Source organism: Schistocerca americana, chromosome 2, assembly GCF_021461395.2.
Source record: "Schistocerca americana isolate TAMUIC-IGC-003095 chromosome 2, iqSchAmer2.1, whole genome shotgun sequence".
Lineage (NCBI taxonomy): Eukaryota > Metazoa > Arthropoda > Insecta > Orthoptera > Acrididae > Schistocerca > Schistocerca americana.
The window spans coordinates 669,836,982-669,860,791 of record NC_060120.1 but is presented as its reverse complement, the minus strand read 5'-3'; the positions used below and the strand labels follow the sequence as shown (position 1 = coordinate 669,860,791).

At 42.4% G+C, this 23,810-nt stretch overlaps 1 protein-coding gene across 1 annotated transcript in view; it reads left to right on the top strand.

Moving 5' to 3' along the window:
• The window catches only part of LOC124594906 (intraflagellar transport protein 140 homolog), a 263,104-nt gene that overhangs the window by 31,889 nt on the left and 207,405 nt on the right, over positions 1-23,810 (top strand). The window contains exon 4 of the mRNA XM_047133380.1: positions 883-1,025. Coding sequence (XP_046989336.1) covers positions 883-1,025 — 143 coding nt within the window. The remainder of the gene's footprint in view (positions 1-882; positions 1,026-23,810) is intronic.

The window sequence follows — 23,810 nt, the reverse complement described above, 5'->3', positions numbered from 1 at the left end:
ATGTTGGTCCAACCACAGTTTGCCGCCTGTCCTGTTTTACCAGTCTGTCCAGTCTATGATGTCCGACATCTGTAATGAGGGGTGGCTGCCCAACCCCATGATGTCTAGGCATGGTTTCACCATGTATTGAAGACACTCACCACAACACTCCTTGAACACCCAAAAAGTCGTGCAGTGTCCGAAATGCTCGTGCCGAACCTCCGGGCCATCACAATCTGCTCTTGGTCACACTCGGGTAAATTGCTGTCTTTCCCCATTCTACTCACAGATTGCATGCTCACTAATAGTGTATGCACCATGCATGTGTCTGATCATTCCTCACCAGATGGCACTGCTATCGCCTGGATGGGTTTGTATCGATAGTAGGTTGGTGGTCATAATGTTCTGGCTGATCTGTGTTTAAAAACAAACATGTTTTACAGACCATTGAATAACCTTCATTAGTAAAAGGAGTGGAATGTGTGTGCCAAAAAACAAACAGCCTTTCATTTAGCTGCAAAGACGGAACGTACCTCCATTAATTTTGAAGCAACTAAGAAACGACAGAAATCTTTTTTTTCCCCCTCTCAGAGATTCATAGCAATGCAAAAATGCATCCAGCAATAACACCATTTTTTAATGGCTCCATTTTTTGTTAATTTTATTTTTTAAAGACAATAACAACAGTAGTAGTAGCTATCAGATTCTGCACAGAATGTGGACCCACCCACGTATTTGATTCAGCATTCCATTCTTAAATGGACTGGGCATAAAACAAGGCATAATCTATCATTTACAGGTGTATATTTAATGAATTTATAAAATAGCAAAAAGAAAGAACTTACTGTGTACAAATTGAATTCAGTCACTGTGTAACATTTTTGGATCATCTTCTTTTCACAGTGGACTAGCAAAAGCAGCAGTGGCAGGTGATGAACATGCACTTGATCTCTTAAGTTCTTGGAGGCCACGCACAGCTGGAGCCAGAACAAGTATACAGGGTGCACAGCCTGAGAGCCTTTGCTTTTATATTGGTTCATTTTCAGGTAATTTTCTATGTTATGATGGTGGTATTATGTATAACACAAGCACATTAATTTCACTTTATAGTAAGTGTATCACATAATTAACTAGACTAAGTGTTTTTGCCTAAGTTAATTTGACACATGGGTAAGGTCAGACAGCTAAGCGATATAACTGCTACTTTCAACCTTCCCAAGTGCACTGTTTACAGGGTGTTACAAAAAGGTACAGCCAAACTTTCAGGAAACATTCCTCACACACAAAGAAAGAAAATATGTTATGTGGACATGTGTCCGGAAACACTTACTTTCCACGTTAGAGCTAATTTTATTACTTCTCTTCAAATCACATTAATCATGGAATGGAAACACACAGCAACAGAATGTACCAGCGTGACTTCAAACACTTTGTTACAGGAAATGTTCAAGATGTCCTCCGTTAGCGAGGATACATGCAACCACCCTCTGTCGCATGGAATCCCTGATGCGCTGATGCAGCCCTGGAGAATGGCGTATTGTATCACAGCCATCCACAATACGAGCACGAAGAGTCTCTACATTTGGTACCGGGGTTGCGTAGACAAGAGCTTTCAAATGCCCCCATAAATGAAAGTCAAGAGGATTTAGGTCAGGAGAGCTTGGAGGCCATGGAATTGATCCGCCTCTACCAATCCATCGGTCACCGAATCTGTTGTTGAGAAGCATATGAACACCTCGACTGAAATGTGCAGGAGCTCCATCGTGCATGAACCACATGTTGTGTCGTACTTGTAAGGGCACATGTTCTAGCAGCACAGGTAGAGTATCCCGTATGAAATCATGATAACGTACTCCATTGAGTGTAGGTGGAAGAACATGGGGCCCAATCAAGACATCACCAACAATGCCTGCCCAAACGTTCACATAAAATCTGTGTTGATGACGTGATTGCACAATTGCGTGCGGATTCTCGTCAGCCCACACATGTTGATTGTGAAAAATTACTATTTGATCACGTTGGAATGGAGCCTCATCCGTAAAGAGAACATTTTCACTGAAATGAGGATTGACACATTGTTGGGTGAACCATTCGCAGAAGTGTACTAGTGGAGGCCAATCAGCTGCTGATAGTGCCTGCACACCCTGTACATGGTACGGAAACAACTGGTTCTCCCGTAGCACTCTCCATACAGTGACGTTGTCAACGTTACCTTGTACAGCAGCAATTTCTCTGATGCTGACATTAGGGTTATCGTCAACTGCACGAAGAATTGCCTCGTCCATTGCTGGTGTCCTCGTCGTTCTAGGTCTTCCCCAGTCGCGAGTCGTAGGCTGGAATGTTCCGTGCTCCCTAAGATACCAATCAATTGCTTCGAACGTCTTTCTGTCGGGACACCTTCGTTCTGGAAATCTGTCTCGATACAAACGTACCGTGCCACGGCTATTGCCCCATGCTAATCCATACATCAAATGGGCATCTGCCAACTCCACATTTGTAAACATTGCACTGACTGCAAAACCACATTCGTGATGAACACTAACCTGTTGATGCTACGTACTGATGTGCTTGATGCTAGTACTGTAGAGCAATGAGTCGCATGTCAACACAACCACACAAGTCAACATTACCTTCCTTCAATTGGGCCAACTGGCGGTGAATCGAGGAAGTACAGTACGTACTGACAAAACTAAAATGAGCTCTAACATGGACATTAAGTGTTTCCGGACACATGTCCACATAACATCTTTTCTTTATTTGTGTGTGAGGAATGTTTCCTGAAACTTTGGGCGTACCTTTTTGTAACACCCTGTATAATTATCCCACCAGTGTTGTTCAAATGCGGGTTTCCATGACCTTAACATCCGGTGCCGGACTGCTGATCCCTTCAAAAGACAACTTAGGAGTACACTTTTTGTTACTCAATACTATCTGGGTCTTGACTGTATTCATCAGCTACTTCAGCAGACCTATAACTTCCTATATGATTTCCGAAAATCATGTCCTGAAATGAGGTTCACTCTGTCTTATATTTCGCCTGTCCCATCTAGAACAGTGCAACATCCTGGTCAGACCTATGCTCCCTTTACAACCATTTCCCTGCTTCTCATTCCTGATGTAGGACTTCCCAATACACCACCTTCTGCCACCCACACCAGCCCTGTAACTGGCAAAATAACTACTATGAAAGGGAGAGCAACTGTGAAATGATACATGTCCTGTACCACCCATTATATAATCACTGTTCAGCCTTCTACATTGGTAGAACTACTACCACGTTATCAGTAATGATGAATGAGCATTGACAGAGGGTGTGTATTAGCAAGACATACTATCCTGTTGCAGATTTAGTATCTTCATGGGCGTGACAGCCCCACTACTCTACACTGTCGCCAGGGATATTTCATGGGCTGATGGTAGCTTAATAACAACCAGGGAACAGAGTGGCTTGAGAGGAGATGAACTCACTGTGCAAGTCAGTCTGTGGGAAGCAGAGCATCTGAACCCACATAGAGGCGTGGGTGGCAATAAACTCAGCACATGGCTGGCATGGGTGGCCAACAACAAAGCACATGACAACAACACTCAGCACGAAGTGCAGTGTGAGCACCCACCCACTCCACTTACTGCCACCTGCAAGTAAACACTTCTATCAGTGGATCTGCCCATACTATGTGACATGTGCACCCTCCATGGGAGGTTTCTGATCTACTTTGCTATGCTACCCATGCCAGCTCATCTGTTTCCATAGCAATGTTCGCTAGTGGGGATACTAAATCTCACCCCCCTGGAAAGGCCATGTAGTGCCAACAATGGACAGGCTTGGTTCACGACCTCCAGCACAGAACTGGTAAAGGTGTGAAGAGCCTGGCAGCCAACCGACCACAGATGCAAGTCGCAAGAGAGGTGGAAGAACAGGGAGTCTGCGGCAACACAGGTTCACCAGCTGCAGTGGGGACGAGGCCACCTCAACCTATGAAGAGGAGAATGAAGTGGAAGGAAAAGGGGATGGGTCAGAATCCATGTGCTACACTTCAACAGGTGGAGGCACAAGCCTCGCTGGGGGCCAAGGTCACAACAATGGGAGGATGATGGAGGGAGCGGCAACAGGGAAGTGCATCTCTGCAAGTAGGAGCCTGCTGCTGAAGCAGCATTGTGATCAACCCTGCTGCTCAGCTGACTGGACGCTTAAAGTGGCAGTGTCCTAACAGGATGAGGGCACAACCAATTTGCATGACAGGTCAGCTGGCCCCCACCAACATTCACCACAAACTACTGCCAACCTTGGCTCATGACACCTGGCACCCATCCCTGCTGCCAGCCAAAGGACCAGACCCAAACTGCATCCCCAGGAGAAAAACATGGTGGTTTGTTGAGTGCAACTCAGGGAGCAACAAATCCAGGAGACCCTGCAGATGGCACCCAAACAAATATTTTGTGGGAGTGCACCTGTTGACTAGCGTCACATGATATGTAGCCAGAAAACCTGACAATTTATCATCGTGGGAAGAGGCAGACACAGACTTCTTCTTGAATGTACACATGAAGTGCTCCACCTCCAAGTTAGAAGCCAGGTGAAACTGGGCAGTAGTCAGATGTTGCATATCACTGCAGAATCTAAAGTCTTCAAACTGACATGACACAAATTACCTACTGTTATCAGACTCAAGCATCCTAGGGGATCCCTCAGTGGCAAGAATAACCAACAACTTGCCAGTGTGGTAGTCGACAACTTGGAGGACAGCTCGGCTGTGTACAGGAAACTGGACAATCATTGACCACCAACAACAACATTTATTTCCTATAAATTGGAGTGCAGGGAATTCATGGGATATGCGAGCATTTGGCTAGCTGGGGTGGCCTGGGATGCTTCATGTCACGCGGTGTTAAACGCTAAGTTTAATCAGGGCAAGATGGTATTCTACTTGTTGGGCAATTTATGGTGGTAAATAATGCATGCTGACTTCAAATTATGGTTAATCCTTTTGGTGAAGGAAACCTGAGGATAATAAGGTGTGGTAGTAAAATGTTTTATCCCATTGCCAAAACAGAATTGTCTAAACGACCTTGCCAGAAAGCCAGGAGCGCTATCTGTAAACAATGCCCACATTGGCCGAACCATGTAAATATATTAATAAAATGTGAAATGGTTATAAGAGCGGTCACACCCTAGCTAGGTATCAACCAAACAAACATGGAGAAGGTGACCACCACTACAAGAATATGTGAATTGCCTTTTTTTTGTCCAGGGCAGCCGGCCCACGTAATCAACAAACAATTTGTCCAACAGATGCTCTTCCCATTCCAACTGCAGCAATCCCCTCACCGGGGAGTTACTCAGTTTTCCTTCTTACAATCTCGGCATTCTTTGACTAAACCTCTAATGTCTTTATAAAGTGTTGGCCAGTCAGCTACTCCTTGACCTTCTCTAAGGTTTTATAAAGACCTAAATGCCCTCATACTGGAGAATTATGGAAGTACCAGAAGACCAGTATAACTAAGGTTCGTGGGAGACAAATTCTAGCTTCCCCAGTCCTAACCCTGCGGTTACACAGAATGCCGTTCTTCAGAAAAGTCACTGGATTCCTGTCCATTTAGTATTTGCTTCCTGAGTCCCCCCCCACACACACACACACAATGGGTCTTTTTCTTGTTCAGTTTTCAAATTATTAAACGGTTGGGGTACCTCGGTAAGGATTGTACATACTAGGTGACTGACTGGCGTTTCCTCATCAAGACCGTGCTGTTGGAACATCCTGCTAAGGGTGTCAGCAACCTGATTATCAGATCCCTTAACGTGCAGAACCTTAAAATGGAAAGCTGAAATGTGGACTGCCAATCTCGCGATACACCCTGTCTTTCTCAGCCGAGCTAGGACCCAACAAGGGCCTGATTACCCATCTGTAGGTCAAATTCATGACGTTCAAGATAGAACCAAAATTTTTCCAGGGTAAATAACACAGCTAACGCCTCCAACTCATATACCAAGTAATTGAGCTCAGGCCCCTCCAGACACTGGGAAGCAAATGCTAACAGACACCTGATACCTTGATCTTTCTGTAAATGAACTGCCTCCACACCAGTATTGCAAGCATCAGTCTGGACCACAAATCTTTTCTTAAAGTCAGTATGGCTAAAACTGGTGGGTTGGCAATCACAGTTTTAATTCCTTCAAAGAATGCCTGCTGACTTTCAGTCCAAATGAATTTCTCATTATTTCTGCGTAACAAATTAAATGGAGCAGCAAGTTGCGCAAAGTTTGAGACAAATCTGCAGAAAGAATTTGCCATCCCTACAAATCGGGCAACCTCCCTCTTATTTCTTGGCTGTGGAAAATTCCTCAACGCATTCCTGATCAATGCTAAATCAGTCCCCAGACACCGAATGGCCCGAAAATGACACCTGGCGCTTAGCCAACATTATCTTTGAGGGTTTCACAGTCAGACCCGCATCCCTGAGCCTGGATAGTACCTTCCAGATGTGCACAAAATGCTCTTCAAAGGAGGCACTAAATATGACCATATTGTCCAAATAACTGAAGACACAATTAAACTTTAAATCACCTAAAATTTTATCCAATAAATGGAATGAAACTGCTGCACTGGTTGACAGACCAAACAGAACCCAGTTAAACTCATATGAATTCCAACCTGTGATGAAGGTGGTGAGATGCTTAGATTCCTCCATTATGTTGTTGTTGTTGTGGTCTTCAGTCTTGAGACTGGTTTGATGCAGCTCTCCATGCTACTCTATCCTGTGCAAGCTTCTTCATCTCCCAGTACCTACTGCAGCCTACATCCTTCTGAATCTGCTTAGTGTATTCATCTCTTGGTCTCCCTCTACGATTTTTACCCTCCACACTGGCCTCCAATACTAAATTTGTGATCCCTTGATGCCTCAGAACATGTCCTACCAATTGATCCCTTCTTCTAGTCAAGTTGTGCCACAAACTTCTCTTCTCCCCAATTCTATTCAATACCTCCTTATTAGTTATGTGATCTACCCATCTAATCTTCAGCATTATTCTGTAGCACCACATTTCGAAAGCTTCTATTCTCTTCTTGTCCAAACTATTTATCGTCCATGTTTCACTTCCATACATGGCTACACTCCACACAAATACTTTCAGAAACGACTTCCTGACACTTAAATCAATACTCGATGTTAACAAACTCCTTTACTACTTTATGTGTCTCATTTCCTAATCTAATTCCCTCAGCATCACCCGACTTAATTCGACTACATTCCATTATCCTCGTTTTGATTTTATTGATGTTCATCTTATATCCTCCTTTCAAGACGCTGTCCATTCTGTTCAACTGATCTTCCAAGTCCTTTGCTGCCTCTGACAGAATTACAATGTCATCGGCGAACCTCAAAGTTTTTATTTCTTCTCCATGGATTTTAATACCTACTCCGAACTTTTCTTTTGTTTCATTTACTGCTTGCTCAATATACAGATTGAATAACATCGGGGAGAGGCTACAACCCTGTCTCACTCTCTTCCCAACCACTGCTTCCCTTTCATGCCCCTCGACTCTTATAACTGCCATCTGGTTTCTGTACAAATTGTAAATAACCTTTTGATCCCTGTATTTTACCCCTGCCACCTTCAGAATTTGAAAGAGAGTATTCCAGTCAACATTGTCAAAAGCTTTCTCTAAGTCTACAGATGCTAGAAACGTGGGTTTGCCTTTTCTTAATCTTTCTTCTAAGATAAGTCGTAGGGTCAGCATTGCCTCACGTGTTCCAACATTTCTACGGAATCCAAACTGATCTTCCCTGAGGTCGGTAGAGTTTTGTCAGGACTGGCTCTCCCAAGGCTGTCAGTAGTTCTAATGGAATGTTGTCTACTCCCGGGGCCTTGTTTTGACTTAGGTCTTTCAGTGCTCTATCAAACTCTTCAAGCAGTATCATATCTCCCATTTCATCTTCATCTACCTCCTCTTCCATTTCCATAATATTGTCCTCAAGAACATCGCCCCTGTATAGACCCTCTATATACTCCTTCCACCTTTCTGCTTTCCCTTCTTTGCTTAGAATTGGGTTTCCATCTTAGCTCTTGATATTCATGCAAGTGGTTCTCTTTTCTCCAAAGGTCTCTTTAATTTTCCTTTAGGCAGTATCTATCTTACCCCTCGTGAGATAAGCCTCTACATCCTTACAGTTGTCCTCTCTCCATCCGTGCTTAGTCATTTTGCACTTCCTGTCGCTCTCATTTTTGAGTCGTTTGTATTCCTTTCTGCCTGCTTCAATTACTGCATTTTTGTATTTTCTCCTTTCATCAATTAAATTCAGTGTCTCTTCTGTTACCCAAGGATTTCTACTAGCCCTCGTCTTTTTACCTACTTGATCCTCTGCTGCCTTCACTATTTCATTCCTCAAAGCTACCCATTCTTCTTCTACTGTATTTCTTTCCCCCATTCTTGTCAATTGTTCCCTTATGTTCTCCCTGAAACTCTGTACAACCTCTGGTTCTTTCAGTTTATCCAGGTCCCATCTCCTTGAATTCCCACCTTTTTTTCAGTTTCTTCATTATTAATCTACAGTTCATAACCAATAGATTGTGGTCAGAGTCCACATCTGCTCTTGGAAATGTCTTACAATTTAAAATCTGGTTCCTCCATTAAGGGCATCTGATAATAAGCCTGATTAAGATCTAGGACCATAAACCAAGATGCTCCAGAAAGCCAGGTGAAACAGTTGTAGAGATCAGCCAGTGGCACTGATTCCAAGATCACCTTTTTATTGAGAAGCCTGTAATCAAACACAGGTTGGAAATCCTGTTCCTGATCTTTAGGTACTAAGAAAAGCATAGGGGGAGGTGGACGATCTTATGACTCGTGTCTTTTAACAAGCTCTCAATTTTGTGCTGCAATATCTTTATCTTAGGTTGTGACAAGCGATATGGAGACTGGCGAACTGGCGTGTCATCCATGACACGAATATAGTATCTAATGACATCTGTGACTCCCAACCTGTCACAAAGTATGTTAAGAAATTCTCCCAAAAGTTCTCTTAACTGTTTCCCTTGTTGACTAGAGAAGTGGTCCGCCCCAAGCAGCTACGTGTTACTGCTGGTGTCACGTCCCATCCCCATATGAGCACATGAACAAAAGGCTATTTGGTCGTTGGGGGAAAATTTGAAATGAAAGGTCTGGTTACCAAAATCGAACACCATACCAGTCTTACGGATGAAGTCATACCCTAGAATTAAGTCAGGCACCAGTCCCTTAACAAATAAAAACTTGATAGGCCATGAAAATTGACACATGGAAAGATTTCCCCACACTTCTGTGCACAGAGGTAATTCGTGGCCATTGGCCCCCCGACATCTCTCAACCGAGGTAATCTACATAAGTGTCCATATTCAATAAACCACTCGTAATTAAGGAGTGACACAGAGCTGCCTGAATCTAGTAACCCACACAATGGTTCATGCCCTGTAGCCAAAGAAAAGGATGGTAAGGTACACATGGTGGCTGCCTGTCTACAACTACACCACTCCTATCTCCAATGACGCAACCACGCCCCTGCCTGACATCATTTCTCAGTGCGAGGCATCTTTGGAACCAGGCATCCTCATACTAAAGGGTCATATGCACCACATCTAAAACAAGCCCCTGATTTCATTGACCCACATGCTCTATCTATCACGCTACCTTCTGGACCGGAGTTAGGTAAGATTTCATGTCCCCCATTAACTCATTTCGCTGGTTGTCGGCAAAAGACAATTTCGTAACAGAGTTAACAAGATTTCCTAACTCCCAATGTTAGACCTATCTTCAGGCCGAATACCCTCCAAGACATAAGCAACTAAATTTGCCTTGGGAACATCCATATGTAGTGCTGATGCTGCCTCACGAACCCACTCTACATATTTAAACGACGATTCGTGGGAGTCCTGCACGTGCCAATAATATCTACACTCTAGCTCTTTGCACATATGGTCTGATAACTTACCCTCCATGACCGATTGCCTCAGTTGCCCAATCATCTTACCCTGCTGTAAGGTTTCGGATAGCAGATAACTTAAGCTACTGTGTGCTAATGGGTAGAGTGCAATAAGTACTACGTGATGGGGGATCCTTAATGCATCAGCATGCAACTCAAACTTAACTAGCAGCCACAATACCTGTTGTATATTGTCTAAAGTTTCAATTGACATTTCCCAAATACTATTTAAGAGACACATCATCAGGTGGGGGAGCCAGGTAAAATATTCCGCAAATCAATCACTTAGACCTCGGCCAACGGGTCTACATTCGGCTATTGGGTTGTCAGAAACACATTCTATATTATTTGTATTAGCCCCACTTACTCATTCTAAAGCTGCAGTTTGGATCTGCAAATCAAACAAAAGATTAATTATCTGAATGACAGGTGCTAACTGCCCTGGGCTCGGTTCTGGAAGTTTAAGATCCTTTACTCTGTTGCCCAGGTGGACTAACTGTGCATGAATGCGCTTCACCTGCCTCATGATTGGTTGATTATTTTGGAGAAAGGAGAGATTTTCTTGTAACTGATTTAATGCTACCATAATAGTCTGTAAATTTTGGTTACCCTGCCAACTGTGCTGACAGAAATGGAGTATTGACAATGCTGCCAGTAGCCTGGCTGCCAACTCCCCAACCGTGCCATGAACATTTTGTTGCCTAATGCTCAGTTCATACTCAAGCTGATCCCATTTTAGGTATGAAATACCGAGACACTGACGTGGATCCATGGTGCGGCTGTGGACAAAAGAGAATAATTAGACAATGTCCCAAAAGAATAAAGTAGAAAATTTAAACTGAAGCACGTTGCATGAAATGAAACTCGTTGCTAACAGGTCGAAAACCTTGCTCTGCTACCAATGATACATGGCACTTACTGGAATTAAGGAAAACTTGGAAGGGAGGACACACCGATATTACTTCCTTTTCACACAACTTGTTTATTTAACAATATATAACCATAAAATTTTCTTTGACTAAATGAACAAATTCGCAAAATTCTTTTGACCTTAAACCTTAAGTTGAATCAGCTTTTGCAAAAGAAATCTGAAGTGCTGCATTGCAAAACAGCAAACAATATGACAATGATTACAAGGCACCCAGACCTGCAGCCCGCCTGTTATCGGGTGAAACAGTGGCTGTCTTAAATGCCATTCTCCAACACTTGAAAACTATATAAGCACCATAGATGACAAGAGTGATTTAATTACTCAAGACAGATGATGTAACTTTTAATTTGAAAGCTGTATGTTGAAAGCTTCGGGGTTAAGATGTGCATCTGTCCTTAAAGGTTAAACAGATTAGGAAACAATGTTACAATGATAAGGTTTAATTCAAAGCAACCAATCTCTTAATTTCAATCGGCAACCAAGTTGCGACTGGATCCCAACTCATCCCTTCTGACACAATAATGACCCAGTCTTTCAAACACAGCAGCGAACAGCTTAGTACAACAAATTGTCCAGATTATAACTAGTGACTGAGAAATACAATTACAATCAAAGAATTAAACTGGTTAACATCTACATCTAACCACAAGGTCCCTCTTTTGTTTAATGGCAACTTGTGCCTTAGTACAATTGTTCCAGCTGTATTTATGACTAATAACTGATTCATTAGAACATTAATGATCGGGTACAAACCAGAAAGGAAGGCAGTGTAATAGTGGGATGGATTTTCAAACAACAAGTAGTGTCTTAGTACAATACTATGGCATATATTTATGACCAAAGAGCCAATCGAGTAAAACTCTGAGGGTCATACAAACCAGAAAATAATACTGAGGGTATGTAGGCAATGACACGTATCACCATGAGGATTACAGAATACTCCTCTTTATGAGTATGCAGTTCGATGGATCCATGGTGCATCACAGTGGTTACTGAGTGCTGCCGATGAAAGCCAGGTAGAAGAGGGCAGCCAGGCCACGAGCAGTCGTCCAACATGAGCGTTGCCAACCAGCCAACGGCATGTTGACCTACTGCCTGTAGTCAACGCTGACCCCGGTGAAGTAATCCAGTATCTTCATTCTGCGCAGGCCCTCCTTGCGCAGCTCGTGGCTTCAGCCGCTTGGACCTTGTGACCACCTTTCGCCACGACACTACCGCCAACCCCAAACTTCATGCCTCTTCTCGTAGATATTGGCAATGGAGCCATGAGAGGGGTAGTCGGTACTACACCTGAGCCAGTGGCACCAGACAGAACAGTCTACTAACTCAATGGTGCCACAGCTCAAGATGTTCTTGATCTGTCATTATTCTCTCAGTGGTATGCCAAAATGTACAATCCATCCTTTGAAAAACATATTCGTCACAGTCTCTACCGTGATGTCTGCCATAGGTAATACTTCTGGCCATCGTGAGTATCTGTCCACGATCATAAGGCACTAGCTGCAGGCTTTGGACGTTGGTAGTGGCCCTACAGTATCCCTGCAGACATAAACAAAGTGCTGATTAGGTGGTGCAAATGTACCTAGCAGTGTATCGACACATCATGTGATTTTGTTTTTTTGAGAGGCCATACATTGTTAGACTTATAGTTGACATTCGACGTTCATACTGGGCCAGATGATACTGCGTTTAACCTGCTTTGTGGTTCCTTGGACTCCAGGAAGTGCTTGATTGTGTATTGAAGCAATTGCCTGGGCTTCAAATTGCTACGGAACGTATGGCCAAGGCTTTAGGGGGATGACATCACATTATAACTCCACATTTGTGCCCGTTATTGTCACTCTTCACAGTTGTAAACCTGATTGTTGCCCACCCAATGTATGCAGCTTGTCATCGTCTTGTTGCACCTACCCCATGGCATGAAAATCATTAGCTGCAGCTACGACCACAATGTGCGGTGATTGATGCTCGGTTACATCCATTGCCTAACCCAGGAGGGTGCATCAGCAGTACATTAACTTTGCCTTGCACATACATGATGTTGGTTGTAAATTAGCCAATGTAGTCAGTATGCCCTAGGTGTCTTGGCAATGCCTTATTTGGCTTCACTTCAAAGGCATAAGTTAATAGCTTGTAGTCTATGAAGATACTGAAATGGTGGCTATTGAAATTGCTGTTTTGATAGCACTGAGAGCGGAGTCTGCATTGAATATCCATTGCAGTCTACTGTTTCGCCTAAGTGTGCCCTTCAACCATAATTCTATGGTGTTGTTATTGCCACGTGATGTGACAGAAACTGTTGGTACAAATTTATTACACCAAGATAATGCCCCAATTGCCAAATTGTAACTGGCTGTGGGTACGCACATATGGCTTCCACCTTGTCTAATCATGTTTGGATTCCTCATGCATCCGCTGTGTAGCCAAGAAACTGGATTTCCTTTACGCTAAAAATACATTCTGATGGGTTCACTATTAGTCCTTGTGCATGTAAATGTTCAAACAACCTCATCAAATGTTGCATATGTTCCTTTTCAGATGCAGCCATAAGGAGCACATCATCTGTATATACATTATGTACATAACAAAATTGTAGATCACACGTTATCTCACCCATCTATCACAGAAAAGTCTGCGCTGCATTGCAGATCCCAAATGGGATTCATGTGAATTCGAATAAACAAAATGGTGTGATGATAGTTGTATAGGCAATGTCTTCAGCAGTAATTGGAATCTGCTAATATGCCCTGACCAAATCTATTGTTGAAAAAATCATTTGCCTTGTATCGTGGCAGATAAATCTTCCAAATGTGCACGGGATATCTGTCTGGAATGGTTCTCACATATAATTGCTGGTAATCATGTCAGGGATGCCAACCATTCTTCTTTTTGGGCACCACATGGAGATGGGGAACCCAGCTGCCACTTGAAGAGTGGCAGATACCTCAATCCTCAGCAATCACTCTAGATTGATTTAGTAGCATTGTAGTTCACCTTACCTTGCCCAGTCATGTTTGTTGTTGCGTCATTTAATCACTGCCAATGTTGGCCCAGTACCAGATCGTAGAGTGCCAGGAAGTCTGCTTCTAGTATGGGGTGTGATACATCACCTACAGTAAACCACTACTCAAATGTACGATGCAGTGCGAGGTTGTGTATAAAGACGTGTCCATGTGTCGTAATCTTTGTATCATTTGCAGCATGCAGGTATGACTGTGACATAGTAACTTGGTTACTGGATACACTGATGTCTATCTGGCACTGCACTTTTGTGTTGTGGACTGTAATAAACAAACGTTGCGTGCTGTCGGTGGACGTGGTTGTAGCTGCTATTGTGTCAGCATCTTGATTTGCTTTACACTGTGGTACACACTTCCGAGCATCTAATCAAATTTTATGTGGTACTGACATATGTTGTGTGTCACCAGTGAGTGATTTCGACTCCTTAATCATTGACATGTGCATTGCCATTTGTTTGCTTTTTGCAGTGCAGTCTCTTGTATTGTAAGCTCAGCTAGCTGAGACTGTAGTGACAACAAAGTCACAGAGGTTATGTTACCTTGTACAGTAGCCATCATTGTGATATGTGTCATCTGATACATTTCCACTGTCCTCTCAGCTGTTTGCACTAACTCGTGGAGATCTCCGGAACATATCTTTAAAATCTTCTGTGTATCCTCTGATAGTCAGGATAGTCATATACTGTGTAATACATCATTGACAGTATTACTTGCAAGAGTGTGCTGGTAATGAAGCAGCTGCAGTGGAGTTCTGTTGCGTTGATAAAAACATTTCCATACATTTAGCTTCCGACTGTGACAGGTGCATAATCAATGTATTCTGTATGACAGCATATTGTTTGGTTTCTGGAGGCGTAGCAAGAATGTCTTGGAATTCTGCGGCAAGATCTTCTGTTAATACAGTTACCATGTAACTATATTTTATTTCGTCTGCCATAATCTGTGCTAATATGTATTGGCTCTCTAATTGCGCAAACCAAAGCGAGGAGTTATGTTGCCAAAAAGGTGACTGTTTGATAACATAATGTGAGAGACAATTAAACAGTTTAAAATCAGAGATAGTAAAATAGTCCATATATAAAATCGAGTGAAAGGCCAATTTCGCAATAGCTGTTTATTGAGTTTTCACTGTATGATGACCCGTTTATATCCTGGAGCTATATATTCAGGTCTTATAAAACTAATGCTTCATGTGCCACAAATTCCAAGGTACAAATGTGCATAAAAACATGTGAAACCTTGGATGAAACAGTAAATCTGCATCCAATCTGACCATGTGTGATCACTAACACATCTCCAAAACACAGTCAAAAGACAAGCCTGGGCAGCACATGACAGTCCACTTATGATAGGATAAAACCACCATCAAAATCTGCAGGAGAAGCAAAGAATTTAAAGACAATAATCCTTGGGAGTCGTCAACATACTAAAGCGTACTGGCATGCGTCAAATAGTTTTACACATTATAGCACTAGCCACACACTCAGTTACATGAAGCTGGCTCATTAGGCACTGGCAAGGAATCCATCTTTGTGCTGAATGAAAACCCAACAAGGCTGGCACAAGAGTAACAGTCGTAGTTTTGATGCGGCATGGAACGTATAAGCCAGCGGAGAAGTACAGTTATGTGTGACCATGCCAGGGACACCAGTTATATGTCGTTAACGTATAAATTAATTAAATTGAAGTATGCGGTTTGCATGACATTCATTGTCAATGAGACAAAACAAGGAATAACTATATTATTAAAAACAATCAATAAACACAATGTGCCACGGAACTATGGAACTCTCATATAGTCTACACCACTGTACCGCAGAATGTACGTAGTGGGAGTCACAACAGTTCTTTAAGTACAGAAATAGACTGATTTAATGACTGTGGATAGTGCCCCTTGAGGCGAAAAACTTAAATCTTGCTGCAGCGACATGAATCTGTGATTCATAAAGTCCATCAAGCTTGTGAATGAGTTCCTCATAAGCAATATCTTCTGGCAAAGAGTCAGAGCTCAGTGTAGGACACAGTCTTGTTGGCTTTTACTGTTGCTAAAAAGAAACCAGTGTGTGCCATACTTCTAATGTTGCATACTGTGGAGTGTGCTTCCAGTTATGCGCAATATTCTGACCAGTCCTCTTCTTTACTGTTAATCTGGCGGAACTTGGGAGCAGCAACTGGTTGTGGAGCAGCTTGTTTTGACAATAAGGTTGTCATCTGTTATACATGGTGAACCTGAAACTGAACATCATCATTTAGAGATTTCTTGTCGGGGCTCAGACACACTGAAACACTTTTTATAGAATACACAAAAATATGATAATATTATTTTGGCTGCCAACATCAGCAGAAGACTAAAAACACTGCCAGGCAGACCAGGACGGAATTCAGTATACAGAAAGAAAGATGCACACATCGACGTCACCAATGTGAGGTATATCGCGGATTGAACCACCAGCTGCGGTATGCCAGCAACCATCCTTGTCGCCATTGTAATGAAGGAGAGAAATGCACTTGAGACATTCGCTTTGGCACTGTAGTGTGTCCTAGCAAGGCCAGATTTACTTCTTGAGGAGGTCAAGTGGATACTACAATGCACTAGATAATTTTATTAAAGTTTAAACCATGTAAAATACTTAACTTGAAAACAGTCCACATCCACAGGAATGTCTCTGTATTGTATTTGTTACTGTCACTGAGCACTATAACTTATCATTTTAGTACAATACAAAATGATGGCCTCTTCTCAATGGACAATTGGCTATAAACTCTGATATACAGTTCTGACTAATAATTCTGTAGGTCGCAGCCAGATCTGACTAAGTTGATGCTGTCATCATAAGCAATGATTGCAAAGTGGGTATGGGTGATGGTGCCCCCTGATGTAAGTAATCTTCCGGCAGTGGCGGCATATGGAAACTCTTTGAGAGTGTATGTCCACCGGCCTCTTTCATTTGTCATTGTGTCTGTCAGCAACTATCCTTACTTTTTGTTCCATTATGAAGTGCCAACTTTGACATAGGACCTCATTCTTCGGACAAAACCACAATATCAGTAGGACATTGCTGGACTCAGAACCCAGATTGGGAGCCAGGATACAAACCTTGGCAAGCCTCTCCATTGTGCCCAGCTCCACATGGGCAAATGCTTTTCTGACATAATCAGTAGTGAAATTATGCATTAGCAATTGCAATTACCACAATCGCTTTGACCTTTGTATAGAGTGATGATGTTGACATTGTGCATACCTTGCAGCACAGTAACCTCAGCCCAATATTTCAGTAAAATGTTGTAGAGCACTGGGAGGAGTGGAGTTAGCTTAGTAAGTTCTGTGTAGATGTTTGTTTACCAGGGCATTTCCCAGATTGAAGGCCTGCTTAGTAGGCACAGTGTACAGCTCGTGGTAAGTTGGCAACTGAGAAATTTCTCCTACTGAGTTTGGGCTGATGTTACCAGATGTGAGCAGAGATTGGAACAGTGTCCCATCCATTAGAATTGTTGATTACAATATGTGCTGACTGTTTTGTCAATCTTCTTCAGTAGGGCAGTCTTCTTAGGGTAGGTTCCAATGGTCATTTTGATACACAAATACACTCTACTGATGTTTCATCACACTCCTGTGTACTTTCACAAAGTTTCTCCCAGGATGTACAATGCAGTTATTGTACACTGACCAGTTGTCTTTGCTTTGCTTAGATCCCTGTGGTTAGATTTGCAAGGGTTTGAGTGCCAGTTTATAGATGCTTGATGCTTAGAATCAAGGAGGAGTCTCAGTACATCACTGTTCTTGAGGAACCAGTCCTGGAATTTCGCTTTCAAAGTAGCAAATGGATTGCCAGCCATAAGAAGGGACTTCATTTTTAGCCAGTCTTCAGCAATGGGTGCATATTTGTCCAGGTGTCAATTTCTTTCTGAACCGTATCACAAAATATTTCTACTCTTGTAGGATCCTTAATGTAGCAAAGATTGATCTTGGTTTTGCTAGATGTTGTACCAAAGTGAATCTTTGTAGGCTCAAAGCTAGCTTTTGTCACCACTTTTGTCAGTGTCACAATCAGCACTATGGAAGGAGTGCAAGTGGAGAAAATGGCTGAGATCTTTGCTCTTAGTTAAAATGTCAGGCACAAGTAAAAGACACTTACACATTAGCTTTTGTCCACAGACTTCATCAGAAAAAGAAAACATACATTCATTCATTCATTCACACAAGTAAGCACACCTCGCACATAAATGACTGCCGTCTCCAGCAACTCGAACCAGAATGCATTACACATTATCTGTCGGCCACAGCCTTTCTCAGAAAAATAAAACACACATTCGTTCATTCACAGAAGCAAGCACACTTCACACACAAATGACTGCCATCTCTGGTAGCTTGGACTGGAATGCATTCCAGTTCGAGCTGCCAGAGATGGCAATCATGTGTATGTGAGCTGTGCTTGCTTGTGTGAATAAATGAACAAATGTGTATTTTCTTTTTCTGATGAAGACTGGGGCCAAAAGCTAATATGTAAGTGCTTTTTAGTTGTGACTTTCTGCAACTTAACATGTCATCATTACTGTACGTATCAACCTATCTTTTTCTTACTTTTGTAAACCCTCATCACCAGTTTTGTAAAACCTCATCACTACTGCTGCTGAAGCTGAGTTGCCACTGTCGTTACAGTAGGTCAAGTTTGTGAGTTTGTGAAATGGCTTCTGATGCAGTACATCACTCAGACAATTTCTCCTTGTCACCATTACACAGTGATGCCCCATGTTCAGGTAACAGGACAGGAGAGCAAAGGTTCTACAGCACTCCAACAAATTGGCAACTAAGTCACACAGAGGAGTAAAAAGGTTTAATTATCTTTGTGACGTTTCAAATAATGTCATCTACAACAATGCATGTAAGATAACACAGAATAGGCCCTCAATGGCTAAGTGCAAATAATCATAGGTAAGCTTCACAGTACATAGCAAATGCAATGTACAACAAATGTCTGTTCACTTCTAAGAGTTCACTAAACTACATTCCCTGTCCAAGTCAGCCCTGGATGATGATCTATAACCTTGTGGGTGAGAGGTGCTTTTCTGAATAGGCTTCTATCTATTGTCATCCAGTCATTGGCAGATTGTACTCAGCTGGCGATTGGTTGAGGTGAAGTTGATATCTTCATCCTCAGTGCCGCCTGTGATGTTGGTGAAACTCACGCAAGTGGCGAGTCTCTATGGCACTGGCACCAGCTCACGACTCTGCGCCTATAGTGCTTTTGCCCTGTCTGTGTCTTGTTCAGATGACACAGCACTTACATTGTTGATATTCCAGCCTGGAGTTTCCATTGCTTAAAATGAGACCTAGTTGATGCCAATGTTTGGAGTGAAGGTGCATCCAGGAAACCTTGTGCCTTTTATTGCCTTACAAGTATGTGTTAGTGATGCACAGTTGGTACTTGGCACAAAATTCAAGCAGCCATAAACTATTATTATTCATCTTGTCCACTCCGTATGTGCCTAGGCAGTCTAGCCAAGGAGCAGTAACACATCTGATATAGGCATTAAAATTACCTAGAATGCACAGATGGTCCACAGGATGCAATCCCTGCATCGCTTCACTGAATTGTTCATAAAACTGATCCTTGAAGTGTGCAGTCAGGATCAACACTGGTGCTTATACATCTATCAGTGTCATTGGGACACTGGTAGTTGACAAATGCGAAGTCATAATGCATTCTGAGATCCCAAGCAACATACAATAACATTACTAAATGGAGGTGAGATATTACAAGTGTACAGCAAACAGAATATTTAAAAACATATATTATGCAGAATCTTCATTGTGATGTGGTATAATTTTTTGTGGTAAATCATCAACTTGTATAAATTAATTTTCAGCCCAAAAGGGAATCACAAGAAAAGATAATTATCAGAAACAAATGCAAACTGTTGTTTTGAAAAGGTGATAATACCACAGTTGTCATGTTCAAATATCCAATATTAACAAAATACATAAAGAAAATTACAGATAATGAAAACAATGCAGTATGCACAAACCAGTTTCTTCATTCGTGTGATGCTAGATAAAAACTTAATCTGTTGCCTCCTGTTATAGAGAAACATTTTCCTTGTATACTGTTGGGTTGTTGTAACTGAATGTTACTATCAATTCAGACCAAATATCCGCAGTGGAAGAAAGCATATTTCTACTATACTTCTAATTATGAGGTGGTGATATGCTTGGTAGTACTTTCTTATTATACATATGTACGTAAGAGCAGCATTAGAACAGCAATGTGGCAACACAATAAGAAATTGAATAAAAAGTTCCTGGGCTTCCAGCCGTGTTAGGTGATTAAAATTACACGAGGTTTTGGCCAGGCGCTTCTTGGCCATTGTCAAGTGGTATGACTGCCATTGGGTTTCTGGTATTCCCCTTACATACAGTAGTTCCCAGCTGCAACGTCACTGGTGCTCATGCCACCACATGCAGGCATACGTTGACTTGGCAATTGGTGTGCCTGCTTCAACTGCACAACTGCTGGATCCCATGCCGTGCTGAACTGCAAGCCTCCATCTCTATTTGGGCTGTTATTGGTGAGTTTATTTCAATGGCTTCCTCAATTACACAATCCCAGAAGCCATTAGTGCAAGCCACATCCGATGTATCATCAGATTTTATCCTGTGTCCATTTTCTAAAGCTTGCTAAGCTAAAGCAGATTTCTCAGGGCATCATAGGTGATAAACCCTCTCATACTCCTTCCTTTGTTGTTCGACAATGTATACTGTTTGACCGCTGTAAGCCAGGCCACACTCACATGGTGCAAGTGTAGACCCCAGGTTTCTGAGGCCTACTGCATCTTTAACTTGTCTCAGTAATTGACAGATTTGTGTCAAAGAACTGAAGGTCAATTTGACCTTGTGTCTTTTCAGCTTATCTTACCCAACACGGAGCCACAGAATGGCAATAGAGTAAGTTTCTTATCCTGCTCCTCGTCGGTTGTCTTATTATGATTCTTGCTTGAAATCACTTCCTTCATTTGATGAACTTTATAGCCAATGTTCCTGAAGAGTTTGTGTGGGTGGCTCATCTCTTGGGATATCTTATCAGCATCTGAGATCATTCTTGCACGATGCACCAATGTTCGTAAAACAGTGTGCTGCTGTGCCCAGTTATGACGGCTGATGACGTATAAGTAAAGATCAGTGTGGCTGGGTTTTCTAAAGATGCTGTGGGCAAGGCATCCGTTTCATTTGTGGTGGATGAGGATGTTGAGGAAGGGCAGTGCAGTGTCATTTTCTACCTCCTGGTTAACTGGATGTTACTATTAATGCTGTTGAGATGTTTCAAGCTTTCGTCAAGTTTCTCATGTCTGTGGGGCCAAATGATGATCATGTCATGAATGTATTGAAAGAAACAACTATGCTTTAATGGTGCCATGTCTAAAGCAATATCCTCAAAACTCTCCATGAACAGGTTTGTAACAGCTGGAGCTGACGAGCAACCCATTGCAACACATCAGTTCGATTATAATACATAAGAGTGTGCTTAAATAGATTTACCATGTCACAAAGAAACAGGATACTAAGTCCAAAGATTCTGATGGGCAAATAAGTAAACAGTGCCACCACATTAAAACTAAGTTGAAGACAGTTAATTCAGTGGATAAAATCTGCTGCATTTTTAATACAATGTTCACTATGTGTCATACATATGGAGCATGGAGATTGGCCAGGTACTTCGCCAGCTTGTACATTGGTGAATGAATGGTGGATACGATGAAGTGGGATGGCGTCCCATCCTTGTGGATCTATGGTAAAGCAAAAGTGTTATGTGGTTGGTGCATCATGCAAGAATGATATCTAATGCCCCATGAGATGAACCACCTTTGCAACATCTTTAGAAACAATGGTTGTAACGTTCATCAAATAAAGAAAGTGATTTCAAGAAAGAATCACAATAGGGCCATTGACAAGGAGCAGGAAAAGAAGCTTGCTTTCTTGCTGTTCTGTGGCTCTTTATTGGGAAAGATAAGTTGCCTGTGAAAAAGACCCAAGATAAAATCAATATTGAGGCCTCCAACATAAATTCATCAATTACTAAGGCCATTTAAAGATACAACAAGTCTCAGAACAACTGGGGTCTACAACATACAATACGTGATCAAAAGTATCCAGACACCCACTAAAACATACGTTTCTCATATTAGGTGCATTGTGCTGCCCCCTACTGCTAAGTACTCCATATCAGCGATCTCAGTAGTCATTAGACATTGTGAGAGAGCAGAATGGGGCTCTCCGCGGAACTCTCAGATTTTGAATGCAGCCAGGTGATTGAGTGTCACTTGTGTCATAAGTCTGTATGTGAGATTTCCATACTCCTGAACATCCCTAGGTACACTGTTTCTGATGTGACGGTGAAGTGGAAACGTGAAGGGACACGTACAGCACAAAAGTGTACAGGTCAACCTCGTCTGTTGACTGACAGAGACTGCCGACAGTTGAAGAGGGTCCATCACACAGGAATTCCAAACTGCATCGGGATCCACTGCAAGTACTATGACAGTTAGGCAGGAGGTGAGAAAACTTGGGTTTCATGGTCGAGCAGCTGCTCATAAGCCACACATCACACTAGTAAATGCCAAGCGATTCCTCGCTTAATGTAAGGAGCATAAACATTGGCCGATTGAACAGTGGAAAAACGTTGTGTGGAGTGATGAATCACGATACACAATGAGGCAATCCGATGGCAGGGTGTAGGTATGGTGAATGCCTGGTGAACATAATGTGCGAGTGTATGTAGTGCCAACAGTAAAATTCATAGGCAGTGGTGTTATGGTGTGGTCATGTTTTTCCTGGAGGGGGCTTGCACTCCTTGTTGTTTTGTGTGGCACTATCACAGCATAGGCCTACATTGATGTTTCCAGCACCTTTTTGCTTCCCACTGTTGAAGAGGTGATTGCATCTTTCAACACAGTCGAGCACCTGTTCATAATGCACGGCCTGTGGTGGAATGGTTACACAACAATAACATCCCTGTAATGGACTGGCCAGCACAGAGTGCTGACCTGAACCCTATAGAACACCTTTGGGATGTTTTGGAACACCAACTTCATGCCAGGCCTCACTGACCGACATCGATACCTCTCCTCAGTGCAGCACTCCATGAAGAATGGGTTGCCATTCCCCAAGAAATCTTCCAGCGCCTGATTGTCATATACCTGTGAGAGTGGAAACTGTCATCAAGGCTAAGGGTGGGCCAACACCATATTGAATTCCAGCATTTTACCAATGGAGGGCGCCAGAGACATTTTCAGGTGTCCAGATACTTTTGATTACATAGTGTACCTTGCGAGTGTGACCAGTCTTACCTCAGACAAGCAGTACGCGCTATGTAATAACACAATAAGGAGCATGAGAGGTTTTATCACCTGCAATATCCTGGGAAGTCTGCTTTCTCTATCTTAAGCATGCTTTAGAAAATGGACACCAGATAAAATTTGCCAATACATCAGATGCAGCTCACACTAATAGCTTCTGGGATTATGTAATTAAAGAAGCCATTGAAATAAAAATCATCAATAACATCCCAAACAGAGACTGTGGCTTGCAGCTCAATATGACATGGGATCCAGTGACTTCATGGTTGAAGAGGGCACATTGAATGCCGAGTCAATATACGCCCATAATGGCAGTTCTGCGAGCAGCAATGACATTACAGCTGGTAATTAATGTATATGAGGCATATCATCAGCCCACTGCTAGACTTACCTCTTGACAATAGCCAAGGAGTGTGTCGCCTAAAGTTCTTGTAATTTTGATCACTTGACACAGATGGCAACCCAAGAACTTTTTATTCAGTATTGCCGCCATGAGACTCTGCGTTCTTACACAATCAGAAATAGTCAGTAACATTTATTAATGGTGATGGTATAAACTTTCGCTTAACTTTGGT